Below are 25,017 nucleotides of genomic sequence, written 5' to 3'. Positions count from 1 at the left end.
ATTATTATTAATTTGTATTATAATAGCACCTGGAGGCTGCAACCAAGATCAGGGCCCCATTATACTTGATGTTGTACAGACACACAAGGCGAGACAGTCCCTGTCCCAAAGAGCTTAGGCCTAGATTTTGAATGGTATTCAAATGTTGTAGTATTCTGTGTTGCAACATCTAGCTGACTTAGAGCCTAAATCTCATTTTTAAAAAGGATCTAGGCACTTTAGGAGTCTAAATCCCATCAACTGTTGCCCAAGTGATTTTTGAAAATGGAAATTAGGCTCCTGCAGCATTTAGGGTTTTTTTGATAATTTTGCCCATTGTTTTTAAGAATCAGAATTTGCAAATAGTTGCCATATGTTGATGTCTAAGCTATCAGTATTCCTACAGATTTTACTTAGAAATTAACTGTGCTAACTGTATGGTACTTATTGGCTAAATCATGAATTTTTACGGGGGCTACCATTTCAGTCTCCATTCTTCAATTTATAAGATGAAGAGAAAATCAGTTAAAAAAAATTAAAACAAGCTCCTTTAGTAAAGTCCTGCGAGATAACATGAATTACATAAGTAAAACGGGTATATGCAAAACCAAATTTGATCAACCAATCAATCAATTTGATATGATCAACCTTTAATTTTATCTACAGCTTTTTATGAAGGCACTAACAGTATGACTCGGTTTTATTTCTTTAGCTGGATAGAAACGCTGCAGCAAACAAAGCACTGGGTGAACTGGATGTTCTCTTTGTCTGGATGGAAGGAATAAAGAACTAAGAGCATAGCCTATTTTTCATTTTATTTATTTCAAAATTATTTACAAATCTTCCTGTGGTGTGTTTTTTTGTTTTTTGCTTTCTGTAATACAGTGTAAACTGACGTAGCTTCTTGGAAGCCCAGGGAGGTCTGACAGTGTACGCTATCTCACGATGGTCCTGTGTATGTTAATTGTTTGTTACTGAAAGAGGCAGATGTCTGCATGGCTCAAGGAGAGATTCCCCAAGATCCTGATCTTTAGAATCTCGAGGGATCTGGTGATGTAGGATCTGCGAGCTACTTTCATTTGATGGAGCTGCACAGCTAAAGCACATTTGCCTGATCCTGGAATTGTGAGCACTCACTGCTTCTCAGCCCCAGGCCACAGGAATGGAGATGTCACATCAGGAACAAATTGATGTGGTTTTCCTTTCACAGGGCCCAACAACATTATATTGCTACTTTTCTGGTACTTACTGCTAACGATGAGCCTGGACTAAATGCTGGATCTAAATCAGTTCAGGAGCATCTCTTTCAGCCATATTGTTGCACCAGTTACATTAGGAAGCCAGAATCTTCACCCACAGATTCAACAGATAATTTTTTAAATTATTCTTTGCCTCTGTACTGCTTGGTCCCAATCAGGGCTAGAAATAGAAGCATCTGAATAGTGTGAAACACTCTTCCAAAAGCATTTCCAGCCAATCTGGAAGGAGGAGGTACCAGAAAACTCACAAGAGCCCCTTTTCTTTCCATCCGAAGGTCATTCTCAAAACTGTAACCCTTACTCCCCTGAATGAGACTGTTTCTCTGAGTACAAGATCAGGCACCACGCTTTCCAGCTCAAGTGGCCTTATTCTCCTTTCACTTACACCCATGTAGGTCAGGAGTAACCCCACGTTAGTAGATGGAGATGTGTAGCTATATATCTGGGGTGAAATCCTGGCTCTACTGAAGTCAAATGGGAGTTTTGCCATTTGGCTTTGAAAGAGGCCAGGATTTCACTTCTGGTGTCAGGGAGATAAGAATCCGTCCCAAGAGGTTTAGATAAACTTAGATAAGTATTCACCCAAAGTGGAACCTTTTGAGGTTCTCACATCAATTATGCACAGGTATAAGTGACAAGAGACACTAACTTGTCAGACACTAACTTGTAAAATATCTTAGAACTAAAACTACATTTCCATCGTAACACTCATTTGATATCTCTAATGAAAGGTATTATGCAAGTTCCAAATGTTATTTATTTTAAATAAGGTCTATTTAAATAATTGGTTTTATTTAAGATGTATTTATAGTAAAACGTATTTAAGGTGTATCTGTTCTTATATAATTAATATGGCATAGATCGTATTGTCTATTATTCAGTATGTACATATTGTACAAGTTACTAGCAGTGAATAATGTCACTGAGAAGCTGATATCAGATGTAATGACAATATTTGTTCTTGCAACATTTTGAATGTCTAACTGTATTTAAGATATATGGTCAAAGTTCTTTGCTTTTTTGCAGCTAATAAAAGTTAGTTCATTTCAAAATGGATGGAGATCATTTCTTTTTTACAGCTGTTAGGGGAGGGGCAGCATCTGAGAAGGGGGAGAGGGTCTGTATTGTCCTTTGTCTGCAGAACAGACAGGACTCAGCCATGAGAAATATAAGGAAGATTCTTTATTGAAGCTACTGGACACAGATGGGCCCTGTGGCTGTCTTTCGCTCCCAGACTAACACAACCCATTCTGTCCAGTGTATCCACATGGGGGTCATACTAAGTCGGGTCCAGGAATCCAAAGTCATGGAAGAGAATGGTGACTAGAGAACAGGATCCAGAACCACTGTGAAGTAGCCTGGGATGATACCTTCTGCCTGGACTGTAGCAGTATAAACTCCCCAACCCCACCACACTAGTAAGGGTATATACAGAAGGACTTCTCCAGGGCTGTGATAGTAGTTTAGGGTCTGACTCTGATGTCACTTAGACTGCTATAAATTAAAAGTAAGACGTGCTGAATGAGGGAATACTTTCTATTGGACCAATTTCTGCTGGTAGAAGGTACAAGCTACACAGAGTTCTTCTTTAGACCTGGGGAAGGAAGCAGAGGTTGGAACTGAATATAAATTGGGACAGATTGTTAAGCAGAAAGGGTAACACATTGGAATTAAACATAACTTCACTAATATCAATGGATTTACATCAGTGTACATTGGGATCAGGCCTGTAGTCTCAATAACAATAAGCAGTCATCTAAAATTTTCTCCAAAACATTTTTTTTATTTCAATGAAAAACGTGTATAAAGTATTTGGAAAGGGGGGAAAACCCCAAAAACCAACCCTCTGTTTTCCAGCCAGTGTCATAGCTGATCAGAAATTTAGCACCAAAAATGTATTTGATGAAACATGAGAAAATTTGCAAAACAATTCTTCTCCTTTTTCTGGGCACTGGATTACCAACTATATTCACCTAGTTCAAGCAGACAATAAAGATGAACTTTAATGCTATCTCAAAATGTCAATGAGCTTATAGGGTAAAATCCATTCTTGTGCAATGAGCACAAAACCTAGACAACACTGCAGTCTATTAACCTAATCTGAGAATATAAATGGTGCTTAGGTCCTGCACTGGCCCTCTGCATAGGAGAAATCTTCAGCCAAAGTCAATAAATATTGAGGGGGAAAGTTTACCTCTGCTTATAATAGTTTGCCTCAACCTGTGTGTTTTGGCAACTATCTGTACAGACCAAGATCTGCAGCGCAAACTAGAAAAATCACATTTAAAAAACCACAGCACATTGTGACAGAGCTCTGTCCTTGTCTCCGTGGGTCCCGCATTTCCTGGCGGATTTCGCTAACCTCAGAAGCTCACTGTGACCCTCCACGTAACCCTTCTTTCTCTAGAGGCAAGGGTCACAGTCTACTAAGCCATTTTCATCATAAGCCAGCGAGGGAGGTGAGGAGAAGTTATCCTTCCTTGCACACTCTCTGTTGTCTCCCAGTCTCAGTGATCAATCAGGGGGCAAAGGTGTGGAGGGGGGGCCCGGGCCCACCCTCTACTCCGGGCTCCAGCCCAGAGACCCTAATAGTATCAGCTATAGTAGCTGACCTTTTAGAAACATGACATGTACAATTCCCTGGGCTACTTCCCCCACAGCAGCCCTCACTTCCTCAAGCTCCACTTCACCCTTACCTCAGGGCCTCCTTCCTTGTGCCTGATATGGTGTGTACTACTCAGCCTCTCCAACCGCGCAACTTCTTCCCACAGCTCCTGACATGCCCACCCACCTGACTGACTGGGAGGCTTTTAACTAGTTTCAGCCAGCCCCTGACTGGCTTCAGGTGTCCCAATCAACCTAGCCTTCTCCCTGCCTTCTGGAAAATTCTTAATTGGCCCCAGGTGTCTTAATTGACCTGGAGCAGCTGCCATTTCACTTATCCTGGTACCAGGGATTTGTTTAGCCTGGAGCTAATATATCTATCTCCCACTACTTTTCTATAGCCATCTGGCCTTGCCCCGTCACAACAGCCATTGTACCTTTGTAAACTCAGCACTAGCACTTTGTGTGGAGAAAACATATAGACCAGCTTCTGCAGGGCAGCGTGGTCACAGAGCATCAAAGTAATGCTTTGATACGTAGGGTTCAGGTGCTGATTGGATGCAGCTTTGTATGGGCCTCAAGTCCTTCCTCAGTTTTCCCTTGTGATCAATGTGCAAATGTGCAGTCACAGCAGCTCTTATAAGTCAACCCTGCAGTGATGACAGTCATGCGGTACAGGAGAACCTAGGAAATAATCATAGACAGTAGATGGTAATGAGAGAAGTGTCTTCTTATAAAACATTAAATCTAGCCGTGGGTCTAAGGTAATGCAGTGGTATGAGGCAGGGAAGAATACTACGAGTGCCTACTCATTTCCGTCATGACTAGATGTAGTGGAATAGATTCTCAGCCTTTTGTACAGCAGACTCCTATAAGCCGGGAAAGGTTATACCGGTAAAGTCGCCTTATGCTGAAATAACTGCCCACAAAAGGGTTTGCATGGACAGAAGGGGGTGTGAGGGGAGGTACTGAGATTCGGCTCGGCAGGGCAGGGGAGAAGGTGCTCCCGGATGGGCAGAAGAATCCCAGGGCTTCCTCCCTGCTCCCTGGCCTGATCCCAGGTGCCAGGGTACCTGCTCCCGATTCTTTGGATCCCACGACCTTCTTCCCAGCCCAGTCCCAGGTGCCACAGCAGCTGCTCCAGTCCTGCCAAATCCTACTCTCTGCTCCACAGCTTATTCCTGGACCCCAAGGCAACTGCTCCAGCCCCTCTGGGTCCTGCTCTGATCTCTGTGTCCCACTCTGGGTGTGAGTTTAGGTAGGAATGGCTCCCTGCCAGGTTCCACTGCCCCTGAGAGGGGTTATAGAGGTGAAACTATTTTGGCCAAAAAAAAAAAATTACACCTCTCGTCAATGTAGTTATGCCATAAAACGTGTAAGTGTAGCACAGGCTGTAGTGACTTAGGAACACAGGCAGAGATGGCCACTGACACATTTTAAAAGGCATTACTAGACGGTTCAACAGCTTACTGCCATATGTGACTTTGAAAATCTTCCTCACACAATAGCAGTGACACCAGTGTGCCTAAGTGACCTAGATGCTTCTGAAAATCCTGCCTCCAGAGTCGATGGAGCCTGAGGCTTATTCCCTAGTTGTTGTTTTTTAAAGTGGTCTAAGAGCACCAGGACAACTTTGTACTGCAATGGGAACACGATCTAATGAGTTAATCTGAAGCAACTCTTGGCTCTCAGTAAAGGTTCCTGGCACTTGTGTGCCTTGGGGGCTAGAAACACATAATCAGCAGCAGCAGGAGCATCATAATGTTTATACAGCATGCTTCAACAGTAGAGCTCAAAGCACTTTGCAAACGAGGTCACTCATTATCCCTGTTTTACAGCTGGGGCAACTGAGGCACAGAGAGGGGAAGTGCCTTGCCCAAAGTCACCCAGGAGACGAGTGAGAGAGCTGGGAATAGAACAGAAGTCTCCTGTATCCCAGCCCAGTGTAACCCATAGGCCACATTGCCTCCCTGCCAAGATGATGTGACTGTTACAGGGTTTTGCAAACTTGGCAAAATCCACTGATTGTCTGAATAGCCAAGCCTGCAAAGAAAAAGAAAAAAGGACGACACAAATTACAACTCCCCGTGCGAATTTAACTGCATTTTTCCAGCTTGCCCCTCAATTTTCTGAAAAGGCAGGTCTCTCACCTGTCTCATCAGTGCTTAAAAAGCCTCCTTGAACATCCAGTTATCTGGCACCTTCCGTCAATTATTCCCAGTAAAAAAGGCTGAGTCGTGTATATTATGCAAGTGCTGTGCATTTCCCAAATGAAAGCATTTCCTGCCGTGTCTTCTCATAGCATCACTATGAACATGTATCCAGCTTGACTGGGACAAAAGAATAGGGTGTGTAATACAGAGCCTGGCCTGTTGAGTAGGGACTATAATACCCCTTCCTGTAAACTAACACTGGAAATACCCATGGTCACAATCTTTATGTTGAGTTTCAGAGTAGCAGCCAGGTTAGTCTGTATCCGCAAAAAAGAAAAGTACTTGTGGCACCTTAGAGACTAACAAATCTTTATGTTGATCATTATCTATCCATGCCACTATGTCTATCAGAGCTAACGTATCACTCCTATATTCATGAGTTAGTTATATTAATTGAGTTCATTACAATTTTCTAGTTTTGCTATTTAATAGTTTACCACACACCGGGGCCGATTTCGGGCATTCCAAGGGGCTATATGAAGAGTGTAACATTTAGAAAGAGAAACTGAGTCTGAGTATCAGGAAAATGACCTCCCTGTGAGATCAGTTAGTCAGTGGAATAGCCTAAGAAAAGATAACATTCTTGTCATTGGGATATTTAAACAAGACTAGAAAAATTCTTTAAAAATGTACTCTGTGCTAGCCAATAGATAATCAAGCTATCCCTAATTTCCATGATACAGATCCGTGCCTCAGTTTCCCCATTGAATTCCCTTGTAAAGTGCATTGAGATCTACAGATGAAAAGCCCTATGTAAGGGCTAGGTATTATTATATTATTACTACTACTATTTATACCCACTCAGACATTGCTCTGACTAGCAGCCTTAGAAATGGCAGCATTATAAAGGTTAAACCTGTCAGACAAAAATAAATTGTCAGTTAAGTCACATGTCTTGCAAATTACTTCCTAGTGTTGCAGTTTATTGCATAAACTGAATTCACCACAGGGCAGCCATATATCATGCCAAAATTATCTCTCTCTTTTTGTTGTTGTTGATGACTGGTGAAATTTTCTCTAGAAGAGGATAATGGAACTAGTCGTCCCCTAGAGAGGAAGGAGGTATGAGCATGAACCGGTCTTCCCTTCTGTTACTGCCAAGAGATGAGCTTTGTTATGTCTTAGAGATGTGGGGCTGATTGCACCTAGATGGCTGGTGAAGGGAAGGAGAGTTGGAATTACTAATGGGTAGTTTTCAGTAATGAAAGAAAGAAAGTGCCCTTTGAGGGTTTTTGTCTCTCTGTTTCTCCCTCTCTTGAACCCTCTCCATGGGCCTGAAATACAGATTAACCCTAGCAATTCAACAAGAGGGAATGTATGTGGTGGTTAAAGCCTGAAACAAAAGATCTGCAATAAGAGCCTGTCTCTCCAGCCCCTTGATGCCTGGTATAAGACAAGCCAGGGTAATGGGAAGCAGTTCTAGGCCTTGATACCCAGAGAAATATGCTTGCTCCAGGCCAGACAGCGCTGCAGAACACAGCCATAGGGCTGCCTTCTGAGGACCCCATCGTAAGCCCTATCGTAGGGGACATGCTGAGGGCCGGAGGGGTATGTTGCAGTGGGAGATTTGGGGCAGTGCTGCAGCCCATTAAGACAGCCCAGGGAGGTTGCTGTAACCTAGACAGGCCTCTCCAGCCCTCAGAGCAGCCTGGGAAGGTACTAAAGCTGCCAAAAGCTTCTCTAGCCCCACTTCCCTCTGGCCTGTGAGTTCTGTACTGTGCTTCTTAGAGGCACAGCACCAAATCTCACCCCTAGATTCTATTCTGAACGCTGCCATTGATCTCTGTGTGATCTTGGGCAAATCATTCCGCCTCTCTGTGCTCCAGTTACTTCAGCTGTAAAAAGGGGCGAATAACACACGCTGAGAGGGGAGCCTTATGTAACTGGCTTTTATAAAGTACTGGGTCCTGGCTGTATGAATGCAAAGTGTTACTGTTTATCCCCTTTATTAAGCAGACACGCCCTCAGAAGGCATCCTCAGAAGTTAATAATTGTCTGCTGCAGGTGGACGTAATCTTGACAGCAATATTAAAAGGTGGGTTTAATAGGCATGGATTTAAGTTGCATGTACTGTTGGGTGAACCCCGAAAGGCTGGCAGATTCCATTTGGATAAGTGTCCAAACCTTTTGGGTCTGAAAAACAGGGCTAGAAATCTCACAAGAATCTCATGCCGTATTTCAGCTCTTCCATTTCTGCTTCCAGTTGGAATCAGTGCAGAGGCAGGAGAGGATGTGACCATTAAAGGGAGAGGTGTGGGGGAAATAAAATTAACCCAACTTTTTCAACTTATTGTTAATTTAGCATTGTTGGATCAAATTCACTCTAGTGTAACTTCAATGGAGTTACATCAAGGATGGATTGGGCCCAAAGTATGAAAAATGTAGTATACACTTTAGCTAACAAGAGGCTGGACATAATCAATCAGATGAGCTGTATTTTTAGCCCAGTGAGTGGTTTGTTAAATTGAATTCCAGTTAATAGGAGATCTGGGGTCAAATCCAGAGCCAGTATAAGTGGCTATAACTTCATTGAAATCAATGGAGTTTCACTTGATTAAGCCAGGACTCTGTTCTCTGTGAATCTGCTGTCTGATTCACCATGCAAAGTCCCATAATGCATGGCAACTTCTGTAGCTCTAATCTCCATCTCCCTGGATGGAATGGAATAGTGGCTGCAGTGATAGCAGACTGCAGTGTCCTTCATTCCAACCTCTTTTATGCGTGGAAAGGATTGCCGGGTTCCTGACATCTCTGCAGCTGCTGAGCCGCTTGATGAAATGTCATTCTCAGCTAAAGGAGCAGTGTGGGTGATGCAATGCAGAAACTGCTGCACGCCTTCTTGGAAAAGCTTCAGACAAGGGGATGGCTTTGATGAGAGGCTAAAACATCTGGATATCATCAGGAACTGACAGCTCAGGTAATTGTGGATGACATTATCGGCCTAATCATACTTCAGAGAGAAATTTCTACTGAGAGGAGAGGGAGTGGTAGAGGTAGAGAGAGAAAGGCCTTAAAATAGACTCCTCATCTATTTATACACCTCCTACAGTGTCCGTGTTATTCCTCTCTTGTGGTGGGTGGGTCAGTCATGGGAAATGGCTTGGGGATCTAAGCTCAGCTACCTAATAACTGGATTTCCTAGCAGCCCACATTTATAGTCCTTTTGTGCTAGTTCTCAGCTCAAGTATGAGGCTCACCGCTGAACGGAGCAACCATGTAGTAAGCAGCAACTTCCTATAATGGCTCAGAGTTGGGAGTCCAGCCTAACTGCTGACACATTTCACTCTATTTCCTTTTTCACCTCCACCAGCAGCTCTTTCAGTCAACATGAACGCCCAAGGGTTTTAGTTTGGCACAGGGTTGTCTCATCCAGCTTGCTGCAGCAATAGGGCCACAACAGGCATGTTTTCAGGGCTGGCCTTATGAGTGAGTGCTATGGTCAGGGGAATGCCATGGTCAAGAAGCAAGGAGTGAGGCAGGCCTGGGGTGCAAAGCTGCAGAAGGGAGCTTGGAGCAATGTGTGAGGGGAGGCAGTAGGGCCTGGGGCCAATGGGTAGGGGGTCGGGGCACCAAAATACAAGTTTGACCTGGTGCCATTTTCCCTAAGACTGGCCCTGGAGGGTCTCTTGCTCACGCATGTCTAGCCTGCGCACACAAGCCACAGCTGGTGCAGAGCAAGTCTGCCCAGTTCTCTAGTAGTGTGTCACTTGGAACACATTAGCCCAGCTCTACAAAGACTTCACTGGCTTCCTGTGTGTTTCCAACTGCTGTAATTGATCTATGCAGATGGTTTGCCAACCTGACTAACAGCCTGCCTCCCGGTGCGTCATCCAGCCCCCAGATCTGAAATTCTCAGTGGTGGGTCCTGAAATTTATTCCCTCTGTTGATTAGACAGAGCCTGAGTTTGCTGGCCATCAGAGCATGATGCAAGGCGTATCTGTTTGATTAGGGCTTCACCTAAGAAAGGAAGTGATTAGATAATGTAAGAAGGAGTGGAAGTCAGTCTGGGTCTGTATCTGCTAGCTCACAGTGTATACATGTCCCCCCTAAATTCATTTAAGATCAACAACTTGGGCTGCAGTAGCCTATTGGTTAATGCTCTGCCCTAACATGTAGGAGACTGGGCTTCATTTCCCAGGATTACCCCATAGAGGCCATTTGGGTTTGAGTCTGTTGCAGAGGCGGATCCTGTGTCCTAACTGTTCGTGCTCTGCATAGTTACACTGCCTGGGTAAGCTGGGTATGGTATCTAGCCCTTTATAGCCTATCTCAGGGGGTCTCAAACTTCATAGCACCGTGACCCCCTTCTGACAACAAAAATTACTACACGACCCCAAGAGGGGGACCAAAGCCTGAGCCCTGCTGCCCCAGGATGGGGGAGGGACACCCGAGCCCCAACATCCAGGGCAGGGGTGGGAGGCCAAAACCCAAAGGCTTTAGCGGGGAGCCTGTAACCTGAGCCGCGCCACCCAGTGCTGAAGTGCTCGGGCTCTGGCCCCGGACAGTGGGGCTCAGGCTGTGACTTTGGCTTCAGGCCCAGGCCGCAGCAAGTCTAACGTCGGCTCTGGTGACTCCATTAAAACAGGGTCATGACCCACTTTGGGGTCCCGACCCACAGTTTGAGAACCGCTTGATCTGGATGTTCCTGCAGTCTGTATAAACACATTGGTATCACTTGACTTGCCTCTTTCCTTTTCCTTAGCACTGCACTGATGCTTGTTTGTCCAGCTGTGCAACTTTGCTTCAGCAATTTTTTTAAATCCACCCCCCACCCCGGCATCCCCTTGTCCCCAAACAAAAAGCAGGGAAGGAAAGGAGCAAGACTGGATTCACAAGGCTCATACTGAACCTGGGAGCATCTTGCACTGTAGCCAAGTGCATTACTAGCATAGTGGAGGTGCGTGTTACGTAAACCAAAGGGAATGGAATTGTCAGGGGTGTCTGAGGACAGTTCCGTAACCATATCCTGAAAGCTCTCAGCCCACACGCCCATCAGTCAGTGGTGCACGTAACATGAGTAACATTAGACAATGAGGCCAATTCTGCTTTCAACATGATAAGAGTAAAGCTGGGCCGTGTAGGAGACGGGGCTTTCTTGGGAACTGGTCCAATACTATGGAATAAATTCCTCCGGGAACTAAGGGCCATCACAAACCTCATCCCTTTTCACTCCAGGTGCAAAGTGCGTTTCTTTGACCTTGCTTTCTCTAACATAAATTTTACAGCAATCTGTATATTTAAAAACAAACAACAAACAAACTTAAAACTCTACCAAAACAAGACACTGCACTGCATATGTTTCTCCCCCAGGGGAGAGGATGACCGAACAAACAACAGGTGACAGATGTTGGTCATGATGTTTAATGCACTACTGGGAGGCACGCAGATGCGTTAGCCCATATGAGAACCTGCATAGAATAGAATAGAATAGAATAGTTGCACTGGTAAAAATGCAAAGTAACTCAAGGGACTTCAGTGGGTTTACGCTAACATTATACTGTTGTAAACAAGAGTAGAATCTTGCCCTCTGATATTAGTGAGCACCTGCTGTAGATTGGAAAGACTGTAGGTGGAGAACAATTAATTAGAGATTGAATAGTTGTGGGTGAACTTACCGTTCCTGTCAGCTCCCTCGAGCCTGCGGGGTAACATGCTGTAGATATTTTCCATTGGAATGTGCCCTTGGCCATGTTCGAGTGCACTCAACCTCAGATTTATTCCATAGGTTTCCCTGGAAGCTGCTTCTCCAAAACATCCAAACATGCGGACTGTAATACCTATAAACCAATGGCAGTCAGCAGGTCTACAGGCTAAATAAATTTAGCCTTCATGATTTGCTATACTCACCCTGACATAAACTAATGGCTGGATTTTGAGAGTGGTGAGCATATGCACCTCCCACCAGTGGAAATGTGTCGTGTTGGCACCTCTGTAAATCAGACTCTAAAGCAGTTATAATATTGGTGCTTCTACAGCAACTTACAGCTAAAGATTCTGTTCACCAGACTTTACAAAATGGATGACAAGTTGCTTACACTGTCTTCACTGAAACGCAGCCCCCTCTGGGATGGAAGGCAGGCATATAGCCACATAACACAACAATTCAGGTGAGCAAATGAACTAGGTTAAGTAAACGAAAAATCGTGAATTGAAACTATAGAGCAATTTTATGCAGGCAGAATGTAATTAGTCAAATTGGAATTTGGCCAGGACATGGCAACTAACACTCAGTCATCAGATATGGATGTTCACAATGTAGGTTTTATGTTTCATCTGAAATTGTTTTATTGCCTATCTAGCTGTTTGGTTTGTTGGGGTTTTTTTTCTAGAAATGAAGCCAGCTGACTGGTAATTTTTCCCTTGATGTGATAGGTGCAAGTGTGATAGGTGTGGTACAAGAACCAAAATAAAATGGAATAAAATATTTGTGCAAACATCAGCTATTTTCACGAGTATTCATGAATTTGATCCATGTTACGGTTTTGCTTTTGCAGCTACTTGCAGTTTTTATCGTGAAAAATAAAAACATTATTTTCTGCAAGAGGCAAGGAATTATGTGAATTTATCCAAAGCAGAAATCAATCCTTTTCAAAGAGAAATTATAGTTCTTCAACTGTGGAAACTGTCTTGTCCTTTCTTTTTACCACAGAGTGGCAGGTACCACAGACTGGTATAAGAAGTATGTGACCTTTCTCTTACCTTTCTTCCCTCGTAGCTGTTTTCTAACAATTATCATAGAAGCCACAAGCAGCAGCATTATCAGGAGAATTGGTATCATGATTTGAAAGACATCATTCCCATAATTGCTTCTCAAGAGGCTGGAAAATAATGAGTCAAAGGGGGAAGTGGTTTCACTGCCAGTTCTGACATGCAGATCCACTCCTCACACAAACAGCTTGGTTGACCCGGCAGTATTTGCAAGCTTGAGAGGAAATGAAATGATCTAGGGGAGAGTTCATGCTGGAAAATCCCTGAGGGGGAAAGTTTGTGGAACTCACCGCTTTCTATGCCTGGGATGTGCAGAGCTGATTGTCCTGGAATTCTTTGGAATCCCCTTTGTTATACTTCCAGTCTCTGCAAAGGTAACAATGCTGCCAGTGACGTCTGCAGGCATGATTATTGTACCTTCAGGGAATTTGATGCCAGGCGCCACATAGGAGGTATATTTTGCCCATGCTCCATTAGTCATCTCTGGTTGTGTGACTCCTGGGGGAAAGCATATTAAAATGAATTGTTGCTACATTTCCCATTCTTGAGCATGTGTATCTTTTCCAATAAAGAAAGTTTCATAGTCAAAACTAGGGATGAGTGTGAGGGGCAAATGCTGATCTCACATGTATATTAATCTGGAGACACTCCATTGGAGTGTCCAATTCAGTGGAGTTACGTGGATTTACACCAATATGAGTGAGACCCAAACTTGGCGTGGGCTTTTTGTTTTCTAAACTGTAAAGCTCTTGAGCAGTATTATGCTCTCATTTCCTCATACTGTATTTGGTAGGTGGACATAACTGAGGTTAGAATTTAGCCTTTCTTTGGCCTTGAGGATCAAAGATGCTAATTGTAAGACTGGAGCTAGTCACTATCTTTGAAGGATATTACTGATGATCCATGTCAAATAGACATTTGCTGGAAAAAATCTAGATTCTAGAACACAGCGGACATGGTTCTGCTCTCATATAATAGTAATTAATCATTTATCATTATTTAATAATATAATAGGCTGGAGCCTGGCTGGGAGAGAATATATGGACAGGCACAATGACCTTGCCAAGTGTCTGCATTAGAGTCTCTGTGGCAAGTGCAGATTTAAATGCCCTATGCAATATGATGACCACCAAATTGAAAACCCTCTCGAGAATTAAGAGGCTAAGATTTTATGGACTCGGGCCATTGGCACAGACAGAGCAGGCAAACGGGCTGAACATAGGTGTTGTAGAAAAGAAGACCAATAAGGCAATGATAATTAATATGGTTGTACCAGCAAAAAAGCATAAAAAAAGAAACAAGAAGAGAAGATAGCGAGGTTTGAAGAACTTTCCCATGAAGTGGAATGATTATGGGAAACTAGAACAAAGACAGTCCCAGAGATTATTGGAGCACTCGGAGCAATCCCTAAGGGTATGCATGAGCAGCTCAGGAATATGTTAGGAGTGCAATACATCCCGATCAGTGACCTCCAGAAGTCAGCGCTCTTAAGTACAGTGAGAATTTTAAGGCAAGTCACAGGAGAACCAGTGCATCTGAGCACCTAAAATGCAGGAATTTTGTGGAGCGTTTAACAAAACTCCTGACTACACAAGCCAACAGAGTCAGTTCGTGGTCAGGATTTATTATGACTTCTGGGGATAAATTTTAGACAGCAGCTTTCTCTTTTTAGCTTAAAGATCTTTTATGTTTTGAAGGCTGTTTAAAAAAACCTACCATCCCCATTGTTAATATGGAGGGATAATTAATAATAATAATTAACATACCTACCTCTCATTTAAAATGTACGTTCTTTAGAGCTGAGAACATGTTACAAAAGAAGTCAATATTATTATCCCCATTTTACAGCTGGGGAAGTTGAGGCACAGATGAAGTGACTTGTCCAAAGTCACCCAGCAAGCGAGTGGTGGAGCTGGGAAAAGAACCAGAGGGGCAGATCTACAGCTGGCATAAATTATCATGCACCAGCTGAAGGCCTGCCTCAGGTTTCCAGAGCCCCAATCCAATGCCTTATTCATTAGGCCACACTGCCTCTCCCTTACACCCACTGTACACAAATATGACTCCATTGATTTTGATGCAGTCACTCCATACTCCAGTCTAACCGAGAGCCAAATCAAGACTCACACTGAATATAACCATTACAGTACAGCCAGGTCCATACAGTCCTAGTTTTGGCAATACAAGCCAACAGCCCCAGGGAAAGGAATGGAGGAAACAAGCCCCAGTCCTAAAAGGGAAGGCAAAAAGAACGAGAAGAAGGGATGTGTGTCACACAACATTGTCTGACCTTCGTGCCTGTGCACTCACACATGGGAAGATCTAACGCCCTATTAACTAAGACCAGGAGCCTGGTATTCTGAATATATTAGCAGTGGCAACTGCCACGTGTTTATAAATATAGTCAGAGAGAGTAACAAAAAATGACAACAACTTGTTGAGTCCTAAGTGGCTTAATCTTGATGGGAACATTCAAAAATAAATGCCTCGGTATTTAGGATTTGTTGATGATTTTCTTTTCGAGAGGAAAGACAATCGCACAGGGAAATCAGTGGACTGGGGCTCAGGAGATTTGAGTCTGCCACAGACTTCCTGTGTGAGCATGGGCAAGTCACTTAGACTACCTTGGGACTCAGATCCCCATCTGTCAAGTAGGGAGTATACTTCCACCTCACAGGGATGCTGTGAGGATAAAAACCATTGACAATTGTGAGGCGCTCTGATACCACAATGATGAGGGGGAAGCTGATAAATTCCTAGATTAGATAGATAATTATACAGTAGTGAATCCAGTGCTGGTGAAAGGTGCCCTGAAAGCTTCCAAACAGTCACAGCCCAGGCAGCTATGGCATACAATTCCCACATGCATCACCATATTAGTGTGAACTTGAGAGACCTCCCACACCCTAAGAGAGAGATGGGGACCAGTTAGTGCCAATTCCCTTCCCTCGCCTCCCATGGGGCTATAGAGAGGGATGCAGCAAACCTCACCTTGGGTGTCAGCGCCTTTGCTGCCAGACTCTTCTGGTATCACAATAGGTCTATCATGTCTCGGGGGTTCAGCAGACAACATACCCATTCTCGGTGGAGCATTCCCTGCATGGAACAGAACCAGATGTGTTCTAGAGCACATTCTAAAAAGTCACCATCCAATTTTCATTACTAAAGCTAGACTGTAAGAGGTACTGCCGAGAATGGTAGTGCATCACCAATGACACTGTACAACCAGAATGCTACTGTACAGAGTGATCACATAGCCTCAGTGGCACTGTGTCGGCAGTGATACTGTACAGAGTGATATTGGATTAGCAGTGACACCATACCGTCAGAGTGATACTGTAGCATCAGTGACATGGTACCCCTGCATGATACTGCACTGCAGAGGGAGATATACTGTACAGAGTGACTATGGAGTGATCTCTTACCATTAGAAACCTCCAGCTCCACTTGGAGGGTCCTTCCACTGCCTCTGTCATTTTGATTTCCTGTCCCACACGTGTACAGCCCAGTGTCATCCTCTTCCAGCCTTGTAATTGTAATTTGAAATATTCCTTCCCAAGGCCCCTCAGTGACGGATATTCTATTCCTGTAATTCTCATTGATGTATGGAGAGGTGGAGACAATGGTAACACAGATCCCTGTCTCGAGCTCCCTGCACCAGAATTTTCGCCTGGAAATGTCCTTCACGGGACACTTTATAGTGATGGATTCTCCAACCTCACCAATCACTTGAATGCGTCGTCTTGCTGCACTTGAAACTGATGACACAGAGAAAGAAGTCTCAGGGCCTGTGTCGCATTTATGCTAAAGGGGTGTCACACCAAGGCCCTGTCTTCACTACGCAAAAAGGTGGGTCCTGACCATATGATAACTCTCACAAGGTAAAATATGAGTGAAGACAAGGCCTTAGGCCCCTTTATAGAATCATAGACATGTAGGACTGGAAGGGACCTCAGTAGGTCAGCTAGTTCAGTCCCCTGCACTCAAGGCAGGGCTACAGAATAACCAGACCATTCCTGACAGGTGTATGTCCAATAGCTGTTGTTAAAAACCTCCAGTGACAGAGACTCTACAACAGTGGTGGGCAACCTGCGGCCCATCAGGGTAATCCGCTGGCGGGGCCCTGAGACAGTTTGTTTACATTGACCGTCCGCAGGCACGGGCACCCGCAGCTCCCAGTGGCTGCGGTTCACTGCATTCTCTTGATCAACATTATATATCTCTGCATGGGTAGGGTCCTGATCCTTCCACCTTGTTTGTCACTGCAGCATCTGAGTTCCACTAGGGCACTTGTTTGAATTCTCCTTGTATTTAAACTTGAAGGTTCCCAACTCTGGAATTCAATCCCCCTCTAGTGTAACAGCGCCCAGGTCTGTTGACCTTCAGCATATAACACAGTGTCCTCCTGTTAGATGTTTGCCTGAGGGAGGGTGGATCTGAATGGGCGGGAATTGTTTTCTGGTTTGGTAATGCCCTTTTCTGTTTGCTTTTTGGGAGCAAAGACTGATTTTCTGGAGCACAGAGTCCCAACAACTCTAACTGAAGTGCATGAAAGCTGAGGGAAGATCAGGCTCCATGTTTTTATTGCAAGCCATTCGTGTGCCCTGAGCTAAGTAAGTGATGGCACAGTTTATAAATCAATCAATAATTCAATAAAGTAAAACATCAGGCTATGGGTAGGGTTCCCCATCCATCCATCTGTGCTGTAATCCCTTGCTGGGATCTATTTTCCTGGGCCTAGCTTGATAAAAATAGCAGGATAAATTCCACACATTACCACAATGTGGAAGCTAATGGCTTGCTAACCACAAAACAACATGTTCTAGGAGTGCTTATGATTAATCACAAAATCCAGCAATCTCTGATGCAGTATGGGAAAGAGTTGCTTCCAGATGGAAATCTTGATTGCAATATGAGTTTTGCTTGAGTAAGGATGGCTGGCTGGACTTGACCCTATGGGTAAAATCCTGGCTCCTTTGAAGTCAATACTAAAACTCTCATTGACTTCGGTGGATTCAGGATTTCACCCCTATATCTTTAACATCCTGGATCCAATTTACAAACGTGAGTTCATTTGAAAGCTTTTATGTGCCCAGTATCCCAATTTAGCTAACATTAAGTTAACGTTGTGTGCCCAATTAACTAACTTAGGTTTGTAAATCACTCTGCATTAGAAACAAGGCTCACATGATAAACATCTCTACAATGAAAATGTTCTTTTGTTCTGCAAAATTAAAGCATCTCAAGCTATTTAGTGTTCTTGGAAAGCCACAGAAATATTTCATGGTCCAGCGTCGAACAATTCCTGACATTTCAGGCTTACCCAACTGCCAGACCCTTAATTTCCCCCCCACAAAAAAGAAATGTACAAAGTTTTAAAAATCACATTGGACGTTCTTGGAGGGTAAAAATCCTCTGGAATTTATGATAAGAGCAAACAGGCCCAGTAAACTGTTTAACTGGAGATGACCCAAGTCTAAAAACAAAGCTCAAAGGCATCTTCTTTGTTCTTACCTGATATTTCCCTGACACATTTTTTAAATCTATACAACTCTTACCTTGCAGCAAGAAAAGTAGCGTACTGATGAACTCCATCTTCTCCCTTTGTAAAACGGGAGAGTGCACGCTCCGTGATGGCTGCTGGCTTCTTGTGGCACGTATTTCCAGTAACAGAAAGGAGTAAAGCAACAAAAAGAACTTGCTATGCTTGAGGTTCTCTATCAGATCCTTTCTCGCTCTACAAATGGTATGCAAACCATAAAGGCAGTTTTATAGGAGGCTTCAAAACATATTGGACCAAATTCATCCCAGGCGTAACCTTGTTGTGAGGTTGCACCTGGACTGAATTACTTTCTTTCTTTATTTAGATTTCTGTCTTATGTGAACTGCACATCAAAGGGCACTCCGCCCCCACCATCCAAAGCTCTGGGTGCTTTAGACATACCGTTAAAAACATGGGAGATGCAATGTAAAAACCAACCCAAAGCAGCAGCACTTGTTCCACTTAATGTATGTCATTTGATCATCAGTCCTATGACCAATGCAGCTAAAATCTTCCTTTACACCCCGGGCTTGTCTACATGGGGGAAAAGCCCAAAGTAGCTGCTGTGCACTAGCTAGTGCTCACTAGCTACTCTGTGTGGATACTCCACCTGCCCGCTAACAGTGCCCTCAACAAGCTCAAAGTTAAGCTAACGCACCACAAAGGCACTCTGAGTCAAAGGAAGTTGCAGCATGTGTAGATATACCTGAGTTAGCTTTGATCTGGCTAGCTCCAGTAACACTCACAAAAGCACGGGTGGCAGCATGGGCTGCAAAAGCCCATCCAGGACTCTGGATATGTATTCGAGTGACTATCCCCAGCAGCACCCTGTGCTGCCATGGCTTCACTGCTATCATTTTTGGAGCTAGCTAGAGATCTATTTTGGGTATGGCTACCCATGTTGCAGTGACACCTCTGCAGTGTAGACATACCATAGAGTCGGGCCAATTATGCTTAGCATAACCAATATGGCATGAGCTTATTTCAACCCTACTTGAACTGCCGGAGTCCCAGAGTTCAGGCTGACCTTGGATGTTACTGCTTTCATGTTCTGCTTGAACAAGAGTGTGGGAAAGGGAGTGCCAAGGGGAAGTGAGAGAGACAATCTGGTGGGAAAAAATGATGAGTAAAGCTGGAGAAGAAAGTGAAGGAGGGTGAAAAAACAAAGGGAAGGAGCCTGGAAACAGAGAGCAAACTCCCGCTTTCCCCTGGTCCTTCGGGCTGAGGTGCAGAGGGGTTGCAGAGGAAGGCAGCCTCACTTTCCTGCTGTCCTTGGAACTCTTCCATGGTTCCCAGTCTCCAGGGCTGTCCGCCCAGAACCTTTCAGCAGCACGTTATTAAAATAAAGACATGTAGCATCATTGACCTCCGATCACTGAAGGAATTAATAGGGTAATACATGAGTGGCCCATAGCAGGCACACCCTACCTTTTACCAATATGTATTTATATCCCTTTTATAGGTTGTGAGAACCCAGCCAGTGTTATTTTAAAAAAAAACCCAGCCTATTTTTGCTTATAGTATGTGGTACAGTAATACAGGAAGCGTTCATGCATCTCCGAGCAGGTGGTGTGAGGCAGGATTTGCCCCTTTTGCTAGCTTCAGTGTTATCGCTATCAACATCCCCTACTACTAGACGAGCAACGCTCTCGTGCTTCCTCCCAGCTCTGATGACAAACCACAGTGGCTTTCTTTGAAGCAGGCGGATGGCGAGGTCAGGAAATAACACTGCCTGGAGGGTGTCGTCATGGAACATTTTCTTGAACATGAAGACTATGGGCCTGATTTTCTTCCTGTTTACACCAGTTTCACATCATGCCAATGCCACTGACTTCAGGGCAGTGACGTCCCTTTGTTTACACTGGTGTTATTGAAAGGAGAGTCAGACCCAATAGACTTGAATCAAAGCCCATCATAGTCATTGGAAAGACTCCCATTGACTCTAATGGACTTTGGGTCAGGATCCATGTTCTAAATGTCTGAATGGGGTTTAAAACTCTTCACTTCTCCTTTTTCTCCCACTCTGTGTCATGCCTTTTCTCCCTGAAACAGCCTCCCACTTTCCACATGTCAAGTACCCCCCCTTCTTAAAACCCTCCATGAAACTTTCTGACATTTTCCCTTGTACCTTCTCACGTGTGAACCACTGTCCCATGTTTTGTATTTGTCTATGTTTTGTTGGAGCCTCATTACAGCAAAGGCCCTCTCTAATGTCTTCAGCAAAGTTCAATGCATTTATTCACCACTCTGTGCAATGACAGTGCCTTAGGCAGCTGATTTGCTGAGACCACCTGTTTTTCATGCTGATCAGGTTTGTCTCATTGTTACTTTGTTCCCCTGTCTGTCTCCACCTCTTGTCTCACCTCTTATACTCAAACCATAAGCTCTTTTGGTTTTGGGATGCATCAGGAGAGGCATTTCCAGTAGGGATAAGGAGGTTTTAGTACCGTTATACAAGGCACTGGTGAGACCTCACCTAGAATACTGTGTGCAGTTCTGGTCTCCCATGTTTAAAAAGGATGAATTCAAACTGGAGCAGGTACAGAGAAGGGCTACTAGGATGATCCGAGGAATGGAAAACTTGTCTTATGAAAGGAGACTTAAGGAGCTTGGCTTGTTTAGCCTAACTAAAAGAAGGTTGAGGGGAGATATGATTGCTCTCTATAAATATATCAGAGGGATAAATATAGGAGAGGGAGAGGAATTATTTAAGCTCAGCACCAATGTGGACACAAGAACAAATGGGTATAAACTGGCCACCAGGAAGTTTAGACTTGAAATTAGACGAAGGTTTTTAATCATCAGAGGAGTGAAGTTTTGGAATAGCCTTCCAAGGGAAGCAGTGGGGGCAAAAGATCTATCTGGTTTTAAGATTCTACTCGATAAGTTTATGGAGGAGATGGTATGATGGGATAATGGGATTTTGGTAAGTAATTGATCTTTAAATATTATGGGTAAATAGGCCAAATCCCCTGAGATGGGATATTAGATGTATGGGATCTGAGTTACTATAGAAAATTCTTTCCTGGGTATCTGGCTGGTGAATCTTGCCCATATGCTCAGGGTTTAGCTGATTGCCATATTTGGGGTTGGGAAGGAATTTTCCTCCAGGGCAGATTGGAGAGGCCCTGGAGGCTTTTCGCCTTCCTCTGTAGCATGGGGCATGGTTGACTTGAGGGAGGCTTCTCTGCTCCTTGAAGTCTTTGAACCATGATTTGAGGACTTCAATAGCTCAGACATGGGTGAGGTTTTTCATAGGAGTGGGTGGGTGAGATTCTGTGGCCTGTGCTGTGCAGGAGGTTGGACTAGATGATCAGAATGGTCCCTTCTGACCTTAGTATCTATGAATCTATGAATCTTTGAGGAACCTCACCCCTGACTGTGGTCCCTACGAGTACTGTCATAGAAATAATAGTTAATGTATAAAACTTTTAATAGTTCACAAATAAGGCAGCAAGAGAACAGGTTGGTTATAGAAGTACAAGGATCTGGCATTAACCAAAGGACTCAGACTTGTTTGAGTGTTGTGCTATTTTTTATTAATTTTTCCCGTGGCTTTTCCAAGTAACAGAAACAGCACAGGAACCAGCACACAGGCCCCCCGATGCTGCAGTGAGCATGAAATAATTCAAAATGTCTCAAATACAAAGTCTTTTTGCCCTAAACTTGCTGCCGCCCCAGCTGCCCTTCACTGAGATGTGACGGGAGCCTGTGTCAATAGATTACTGGCTGGTCAGGTGTGTTTTTTGTATCAAATGCTATGGAATGAGGAAGGTCAGTATCCCTATCTCAAGATCCTAACCAGATCTTTTGGTTTTCTGGATGAAGGATTCTACTGATAGTGAGTGTGCAGCTGTTTGTTCCCTCTGCTTTAACGCATCTCCATATCTGAGACAGCCACTGGAGTTCACCTGACACTCAGTGCCGGTGGCCTGTTACCCTGATGATCTCAGAAGGGAGACATGAAGGCCCCACCAGAGGGGATCCTGGCACCTAGAAGTGAGGATGGCAAGAGATAAGGGTCAGATTTTCTTCCTCAAACCAGCTCCTTTGCACCGTGCAAAGGGCATAAAGAAGCCTGAACCGGGCCAGATGAGAATCCCCTTGATGAAAGGCCAGGCACCTCCTGTGATGGTGCTCCCCATAAGGCTTTATGGAATTATGCTTATGAATATATATGACATAACTGGAAGATGTTCTTTGCTACATATGCTATGTAACATATCTATGTAAAGGTTATGATCTAATGAATCTATTAATCCTATTTGCATGTATCATTTTTGTGTTCGAAGTTATGAATATTGGCCGTGTACTGGCTTGAGTTCTAAATAACCTTAGTAGAGCATTTGGTCAGTTCCTGGAGAAAGGAATTTGCCAAGTTAAGTGCCCAATCAAGAAGCACTGAAGGAACAATGCATTTTGGAAGGCTCCAATCCACATAAGAAGTCTTCTTGGAGACATTCTAGATGCCACGTGAGCAATGGTTTCTGCCTGTAAAACTGTGTCATGCATGGATATGTGACTTGCCCAGATGACTCCAGAACTCCACCTTGGAGCTAGACTTTGCGTAGGAGAGAGGAGAGGGTCTCCACCCACAAGAGAGAGTCTATTTAAGCCCATGGGAGACCCTCCATTTGGTCTTCAGCTGGCTAAGGAAAGAGCCTCTCCACCCCCAAGGATACCTGAAAGAAACTGGAACAAAAGACAGTAACTACAAGGGGTGTGAGTGACTGCTGGACCCGGACTAAAAGGAGATTAGTCTGTAAAAGGAAGCTTACTGGAACTGGTGAGGTTTTGTCTATATTCAGTTTTATTAGACATAGACTTGTGGGTTTTATTTTATTTTGCTGGGTAATTCACTTTGTTCTGTCTGTTGGAACCACTTGGATCCTACTTTCTGTATTTAATAAAATCACTTTTTACTTATTAATTAGCCCAGAGTATGTATTAATACCAGGGGTGGGGGTGGGGGTGGGGTAGACAAACAGCTGTGCATATTTCTCTATCAGTGTTATAGAGGGCGAACAATTTATGAGTTTACCCTGTAAATTTATTTAGGGTTTGGACCCCATTGGGAGTTGGGCATCTGAGTGTCAAAGACAGGAACACTTCTGTAAGCTGCTTTCAGTTAAGCCTACAGCTGTTAGGGGGCATGGTTCAGACCTGGGTCTGGGTTTGCAGCAGGCTACCAGGACTGGCTCAAACTAGACAGGGCACTGAAGTCCTAAGCTGCCAGGGCAGGAACGCAGGAGCAGAAGTAGTCTTGGCACATCAGGTGGCAGCTCCCAAGGGGGTTTCGGTGATCCAACCCATCACACCTCCATTTTCTGTGTCAGTAATCACCCATCCCTTGTGTAGGGGAAGTGCTGGGGACAGGAGAGGATGGGCAGCTGAGCACAGTTGTGCTCTACCAATTCTCAGTTGGTGTACAGTTCCTTGGGGACCATAGCCAGCTGGTTTTGAGTTAGGTTAGGGCTTGATCTGAGTGTTCTTGACACCTAGAAGACAGGCCAGCAAGAGATAAGAGTTAGATGCCAATCTTTCTAATCCCCCTGTGCTGCTGTAATTTATACTGAGATCTTGACTGGCTTCCAGACAATCCCCATCCTTACTCCACCATAATGAGCAGATCCCAGCACAGGAGAGAATCTAGCCCTATATGTATGTGTTACAGTATGGTATAAGTGTACCTGGTGTCTCCAGAGGTTTCTAGTTTTGAGTGACAAAAACTAGGAGATAATCCCAAATCCCAAGTGTTTTTTATCCCTGGCCAGCCCCTTGCAAAAATGTGCCTCTCCCCATGGCATTCACTCCAGGTGGTATCAGAAATTGAACAGAATAACTGACTTGCTAAAATACAATCACATTCTTTATTGTTTGTGAAGAAAAAACAATTCCAGGCTACTTGTCCGGCCTACAGGTACTGCCTTATAGATTAAAAAGCTCACAGGAATCAAAAGAGAGATTCACATTGTTCTAAAATATTTCCTGGTGCTTTAAAATCAAATGAGATGTGAATCTTAAATGTATCCTTAGGTCATTGCCATCTTTGGGGCTTGGTGAACTCTAAAAGGTGTGAGCTCAGCCTGCAGGAAAGCAAAGGCATTAGAGCTTTATTTCTATTTCACCTCAAATCTGCTTGAAATGAGATCCTTTGCCCTAAAAAAAGGGGGTAAAAAATCAAACTTCTGAGGGTTCAATTTCCCCAAGGCAACTTATTTTCGATCAGAAAATTGTTCTTATATCACCGCTCACAACCTCATTACAAATCTTTGAGGAACTGAAAGATCTAGATGCAGCAAAATGTTTGACAATAAGAAATAGCGCAACTTGCAAATCTGTTGTTCACTGATTCAGAACACAGGATCCTTTTCAATCATTATTGCTTTTTGCTTGTACCATCTTCAGAAGCAATTGTACTGGGACAGTCGAGGAACTTGCTAAGCCTGTCCTTGGGCTACTTTGTTCGCTTGAAGCAGGAATGTGGTGTAAGCAAGATCAGCCTCCTCCTTGGAACCCTGAGTAAAAGGAGAGGAATCACATTATTCAGACTTCCCCAGAAGAACCAAGGAGGCAGCAGACACTAAAGGTGCCATGTAGAGCCAAAGTGTAAAAAGACTAACGTATCCAATGCGAACAAGGTACCCAACATTGCTACCACTGAGAGAATCCTTTTGTCATACTGTTGCCTACTTAAGAGGTTCAGGTCCT

General features: G+C 44.0%; 2 protein-coding genes across 4 annotated transcripts in view; both read right to left on the bottom strand.

Annotated features, from left to right (window-relative positions):
* Window positions 1–4,464: 4,464 nt before the first annotated feature.
* Window positions 4,465–18,942, bottom strand: FCMR (Fc fragment of IgM receptor). 3 transcript variants are annotated; one of them, XR_006276558.1, is made up of 8 exons: window positions 18,323–18,942; window positions 16,190–16,522; window positions 15,756–15,860; window positions 13,055–13,262; window positions 12,756–12,874; window positions 11,672–11,833; window positions 5,993–7,102; window positions 4,465–5,885 (listed from the first exon to the last, which is right to left on the bottom strand). XR_006276558.1 is itself a non-coding variant. In XM_043500669.1 (7 exons), the coding sequence occupies exons 1-7, from the start codon at window positions 18,357–18,359 to the stop codon at window positions 7,092–7,094; spliced, it is 975 nt and encodes a 324-aa protein (XP_043356604.1). In that variant the 5' UTR covers window positions 18,360–18,942; the 3' UTR covers window positions 4,465–7,091. The 3 variants fall into 3 exon arrangements, 2 of the variants coding, with proteins under 2 accessions (XP_043356604.1, XP_038236311.1); XM_043500669.1 differs by having other exon boundaries at window positions 4,465–7,102; XM_038380383.2 differs by lacking the exon at window positions 5,993–7,102 and having other exon boundaries at window positions 4,465–4,526; window positions 18,323–18,935.
* Window positions 18,943–24,157: 5,215 nt separating this feature from the next.
* The window catches only part of PIGR (polymeric immunoglobulin receptor), a 48,128-nt gene continuing 47,268 nt past the window's right edge, over window positions 24,158–25,017 (bottom strand). Inside the window, exon 24 of the mRNA XM_043500723.1 lies at window positions 24,158–24,824. Coding sequence (XP_043356658.1) covers window positions 24,747–24,824 — 78 coding nt within the window. The 3' untranslated portion in view covers window positions 24,158–24,746. The remainder of the gene's footprint in view (window positions 24,825–25,017) is intronic.

The sequence above is a fragment of the Dermochelys coriacea genome, chromosome 21 (assembly GCF_009764565.3).
Source record: "Dermochelys coriacea isolate rDerCor1 chromosome 21, rDerCor1.pri.v4, whole genome shotgun sequence".
Lineage (NCBI taxonomy): Eukaryota > Metazoa > Chordata > Testudines > Dermochelyidae > Dermochelys > Dermochelys coriacea.
This window is presented reverse-complemented; position numbering and strand designations above follow the sequence as displayed.